Source organism: Natrix helvetica (assembly GCF_964273705.1).
Source record: "Natrix helvetica genome assembly, chromosome: 16".
In the NCBI taxonomy this organism is placed as follows: domain Eukaryota; kingdom Metazoa; phylum Chordata; class Lepidosauria; order Squamata; family Natricidae; genus Natrix; species Natrix helvetica.
This window is the reverse complement of record NC_138563.1, coordinates 6,798,342-6,804,341: the sequence shown is the minus strand read 5'-3', so window position 1 is coordinate 6,804,341 and position 6,000 is coordinate 6,798,342. Positions and strand designations below refer to the sequence as shown.

Below are 6,000 nucleotides of genomic sequence, written 5' to 3'. Positions count from 1 at the left end.
TAGGATTTAAAACTTATATTTATATCAGCTTTGTACAGTTCTTTTAATTGTATTTTAACCTCCTCCAAACTGTACATATTTAACTTTTTTATTGTTTTTATTTTTATTTTATTTTTATTTTATTTTATTGTATTTTGTGATATTCTCTATGGACTGTACACCGCCCCGAGTCCCTTCTGGGGAGAGGGGGCGGTCTAGAAGCACCAAATAAACTAAACTAAACTAACTCTATCTAGCATTGAAAGCCTCCTGATTGTGAGGCCCCATAATCCTTGTGGGGTGGAATCTGGGCAACTAAATGCAGCTATGTGTTTACTGGCCAGATGCCCTTCCTGTCGCCAATGCAGAGTTATATTCACAGAGATATTCTCCATGTGGCCAGTGAGAGAAATATCTGCCTCTACCTAGGATTGAACTCACAGCCCCCTGATTGTGACTCCAGGACACAGCAACCGTCGTAAGTACGAGTCAGTTGCCAAGCATCTGAATTTTTATTCAGATTATCAGTGAGAAAACCATCCCGCGTCCCCTTTTTTCCAATGCTGTTGTAACTTTCAAACGGTCACTAAATGAACTCTTGTAAGTTGAGGACTACCTGTACACACCAGATCGCCTCTGAGCATGTGGAGAGTGCAATGCCTCCCGGCAAGGAAGAACCGTAAGCCCACGCAGATCTAAAATTCCATAAGGAACCACATTTTTCCCCCTCACCAAAAAAAATCCCAGAAAAAGGCAAATTTGCCCCCCAAAAGCATACTTGTAGCCGATGGACGATATCGCGAATATCGGAAGCCTGGCCCTCGTCCACACGCATGCAAATATAATCCCCAGTTTCGTAATAAAGGTCCAAGGTGCAACTTTCCGAATAAGTCCAAGCCAGGATATCCCGGCACGAGCAGTTAAAAACCACTCTCTTCTCGCGGGCATCAATGAGGACTAGAAACTCCGAGGAGATGCCCAGCAGGCACCGGAGATCCAACGTCTTGCTTTTGGGGTCTTTGCTCCCATCCCGGGCCCAGACGCCCCACACCAAAGCACCGGCGCTGTGGGCCTCGGCTCCCTTAGGAACTTTAGACTTCTCGCGTTTCTTGGCCGCCGGCAAAGTGATCAGAGGCCGGCGGGAAGTCGAGGCCTCCAACGTGCTGGTGGTGACGTGGTTGAGCGCCAGGTCGCGGAGGTACTCCTGGCGCGTCCGGGTGGCCATGGCGTGGAACTTGCCCGATCGCTCGGCGGAGTTTCGGCGTTGATCACCTTGGCGAGCAGGAGGTCCCGGAAAGCCGGACCCTTCAGGAAACAGTTCTCGGCAGGAATGCAAGGCCCAAAGTGCGGGATGTCCTCGGTGCAGCTGACTGCCACGCTGGACGAGAGAAGGAAAATGGTTATTGATGGACTCTCCGGGGAATTCTATGCTATTCAGAATCTTCTATTCTATTCTGTTCTGTTCTATTCTATTCTTTTCTATGCTATTCTATTCAGAATTCTTCTATTCTATGCTATTCTATTCTATTCAGAATTCTTCTATTCTATGCTATTCAGAATTCTTCTATTCTTTATTCTATTCAGAATTCTTCTATTCTATTGTATTCTGAATTCTTCTATTCTATTTTATTCTTTTCTATTCTATGCTATTCTGAATTCTCCTATTCTATTCTGTTCTATTCTATTCTTTTCTATTCTATGCTATTCTGAATTCTCCTATTCTATTCTATTCTCTTCTATTCTTTTCTATGCTATGCTATTCAGAATTCTTCCATTCTATTGTATTCTGAATTCTTCTATTCTATTCTTTTCTATGCTATGCTATTCTATTCAGAATTCTTCTATTCTATTGTATTCTAAATTCTTCTACTATTCTATTCTATTCTTTTCTATTCTATATTCTCCTATTCTATTCTGTTCTGTTCTACTCTATTCTTTTGTACGCTATGCTATTGTATTCTGAATTCTTCTAGTCTATTGTATTATAAATTCTTCTATTCTATTCTTCTATTCAACTTTTCTATTCTATCCTATTCTGAATTATTCTATTCTATTCTTTTCTTTTCTGTGCTATGCTATTCTCTTCTATTTAGAATTATTCTATTCTATTCTATTCTGAATTATTCTATTCTATTCCAAAGATCTTTTGAAATGATCAAATTTGCAGCTAAGCTACAGGCCATCTGTCAAACATGTCGTGAAAATAACTATACAGGCAGTTCTTGACTTACAACAGTTCGTTTAGTGACTATTCAAAGCTACAACGGCAGTGGAAAAAGAGACTTACGACCGCTTTTCACAATTTACGACCACTGCAGCATCCCCCCCACCCCTCTGGTCACGTGGTCAAAATTTGGACACCTGGCAACTGATTCACATTTATGACCGTTGCAATCCTGTGGTCCCCTTTTGCGACCTTCTGACCAGCCAAGTCAAGATTCACTTAACAACCGTGTGGCTAAACTTAACAACTGCAGTGATTCACTTAAGAACAGGGGCAAGAAAGGTCGTCAAAGGGGACAAAACCCACTTTTGACAAATGTTGCGCTTAGCAACAGCCATACTGGGCTCCACCGTGGTCGTAAGCCGAGGACTACCTGTATTCTACAGTCTCTTTCCTTTTTTAAAAATTTAAACCTTTGTATGTGTGTGTGTGTGTGTGTGTGTTTGCTAGCAGAGGAAAGGTACACAAAAAAAATTAAAGGAAAAAAAAAGATTAAAAGAATTGTCTGGTGGAATTTCATGGCTGGTCCTGCAGCGCCCCCTAGTGGGCACTGCAGGAACGGAGATTCTGCAAAAGCTCCAAATTAAAACCACAAGAACCAAGATACAGGTAGCTCTCCACTTATGACCACGACCGAGCCCCAAATTCCTGCTCTTAAGTGAGACATCTCACAAACATTTGTCTGAAATGGTATAGGCTAGTCTCCTGTTCGAACAGGGGGTGGAACTAGATGACCTCCAAGGCCCCTTCCAACTCTGTTATCCCACTTTCTATGTGCTAACCTTTCTTGCAAACTGGTTAAGTGGATCACTGCAGCTGTTTAGCTAGTAACACCGCTGCTAAGCGAATCTGGCTTCCCCATTGTCAGAAGGTCGTAAAAAGGGATCACACAACTCCGGGGACATTGCAACTGTCTTAAGTACATGCCAGTTGCCAATTGTTTGATATCATGGACCATATCATGGACCATATGCAATGCATATGTGTGAAAAATGGTCACTTTTTTTCAGTGCTGTTGTAACTTGACTTGTGGAGAGTCTCAGGGCTTTATTCAAGAGCTGAAGAAGCTTCTTGGATGAGAAGCGAAACGTCTTCAGGGAAAAACAAGGAAATCCAGTTGCCTCTTGTAATTTTGAACAGTCACTAAATCACACTCATGTTTTAATGACCCCATAACCACTTGCTGGGTGGAGTCTGGCTAACTGAAGGGAGCTAGCAGAAAACTTTACTGGCCAGATGCCCTTCCAGTTTGCCATAGCGGAGTTGTGTTCCAGCAGATCTATTCTCATCGTGCCCAGAGAGAAATATCCGCCTCTACCTGGAATCGAAACGATTGTGAGGCAGGTGCTCCACCTCTGGGCCACCGCACCAACAGTCGCTAAATGAGAAGGTTGTAACTCAACAACCACCCGTACGAGAGACAGCTGTGTTCTGTACATGAATGCAACCTCTTTTATGGTGTACAAAGAAAAAAAGTTGGAAATGAGATTACTATCGCATTCACAGCGGATTCCTGGAGCACAATTTGTTTTGTAAAACGGGATTTCATTGCACAGCTTTGATCGGTGGAAGATTCCAACAGACTGAATAGCTGTAAAGGAATTCTAAACAATTGGTGACGTCTGCATTTGATCCTCCAGATTCAGGGGCAGTCTATCGGTAATTGCCAAAGAGCAGAAGCAAACAGCTTCCTGTCTTTTCCTGCTTGGGGAAAACGGGATACAGTTACTCTTGATGGCAATGAGGGCCAGAATTTTTCATCGCTAAGAGATGCAGTTCATAAAGCACAAGGACACTGCTTAAAGGCCACAATCTGGTTACCGTTAACTGAAGTCCCATTGCCACAGGGCCATACCCTTACTGGGATGGCTAGCTGATGAGAGCTAAATATCTTGAAATAGATCTATACTAGTCTCCCTTTATTTATTTATCAGCACAAATGCAACACAAATATAAAAAGGCAACATTAAAAATATGCTTTTCTGCCTGGATGGTCTCCTTCAGTGAGCCGATAGACAGAAAGGGGGAGTAGTGAGTTCCCTCCCATATTTGGACATAGCAGGGGTTGTAACACAAATACTTACATACATACATACATTTAAAATAAACCACTTCAGCTTCAACCTCAATAATATACGGGCAAACAATAGATACAAACTCAAGGTAAACCGCTCCAAACTCGACTGCAGAAAATACGACTTCAGCCACAGTGGTTAACGCCTGGAATGCTCTACCCGACTCCGTTGTTACATCCTCAAACCCCCCACAGCTTCAACCTTAAAAGTGTCTACTGTGGACCTCACCCCATTCCTAAGAGGTCCGTAAAGCGGGCGTGCATAAGCGCACCAACATGCCTAATGTCCCTGTCCTACTGTATTTGTCTGTATTTACTTCCTTTGTTCATGTCCGTGTTTATACTTATACCTGTTATCTCGTACGTGTTTGACAAGCTAAATAAATAAATAAAATCAACAAATAAATAATATCTAAGGGTATGAGTGCTGTTGATCAATTTGCCTTCTGAGAAACATTAATTCCGTAAGAGGGCCAAGGCAGCTTCTCCAGGCATGTACATGCATGAAAGGATTTCTAGTCCACATTAAGAAAGCATTCTTAAGAACAGACGCATTTTGGAAAAAAAAAAAAAAAAGCTTTCAAGAAATCCCCTTCTGGTATGATCTATACACACAAAGAGCTTCTTTCATGCACGAAATGACCACAGAGGAAAATATGGGTATTTTCCAAAAACACAGCTTTCTCACTCAAAGAAACGCAAGCAATTCAACGTATCTGGGACATGAATTAGGCAGGTTTTTTTGTGGTTAACTTTTCATCAGCGACGTCAAAAACGCCACAACGAGGCATTTGAGTTGGTTTGAATCTCATTTTTTTTATTTTTCCTCCTGCAAAGGAACACGGGACTGCAATTCGTTGCACATTTCATTCTCAAAAAACCAAAATAAAAAAACACCCCGATCGTTTCCGTGCGTAATGGAAGCAAAGATAAGAGGAAGGAGGAACTTTCTCAAGTCACGGAAAGTTTTTAAAAAAAAAAAAAAAAAGAACCACAATCAAAATGTGAAATTCTACTGATAGGAAATAGATTACATGCAAATCATGTCTTTAATAACTCACTGAAGCCAATGAAGGTTTCATAGAATTCTAATTTTGCTCTGATTACAATACAATAGTAGAGTTGGAAGGGACCTTGGAGGTCTTCTAGTCCAACCCCCTGCCTAGGCAGGAAACCCTATACCGTTCCAGACAAATGGCTATCCAACATCTTCTTAAAGACCTGCCTTGACTCGTTTGCCAAAAATATCGAGGGAGGGAATACCTATCCCACATACCTTCCTCCTCCTATTTCCCCCCCCCCATATAATGACAACCCTGTGAGGTAGGCCCAGAGGGAGATGAGGAGAGAGGAGGACTGGCCCAAAAAGTCACCCAGGTAGCTTTCGTGGCTAAGGCAGGACTAGAACTCACCGTCTCCTTCTTTCTAGCTCTGGTGCCTTAACCATTTAGACCATGCGTGTCCAAACTTGGCAACTTTTAAGCCATGTGGACTTCAACTCCCAGAATTCTCCAGATGGGGTTGGCTAGGGGATTCTGGGAGTTGTATCCCAGATATCCTAAAAGTACCACAGTGGTGAAGTACTGCTTCTGGGCCAATAAATAATCCTATCCTATCCCTCTATTCTATTCTATTCTATTCTATTCTATTCTATTCTATTCTATTTCTATATGCTATTCTATTCCTATATTCTATTCTATTCTATTCCTATATTCTATTCTAT

The 6,000-nt window shown here is 42.0% G+C and overlaps 1 protein-coding gene across 1 annotated transcript in view; it reads right to left on the bottom strand.

Moving 5' to 3' along the window:
• Nucleotides 1-6,000, bottom strand: part of LOC309399803 (uncharacterized protein) — a 45,826-nt gene that overhangs the window by 14,450 nt on the left and 25,376 nt on the right. Inside the window, 2 exon segments of the mRNA XM_081967915.1 lie at nt 712-1,239; nt 1,242-1,357. Coding sequence (XP_081824041.1) covers nt 712-1,239; nt 1,242-1,357 — 644 coding nt within the window.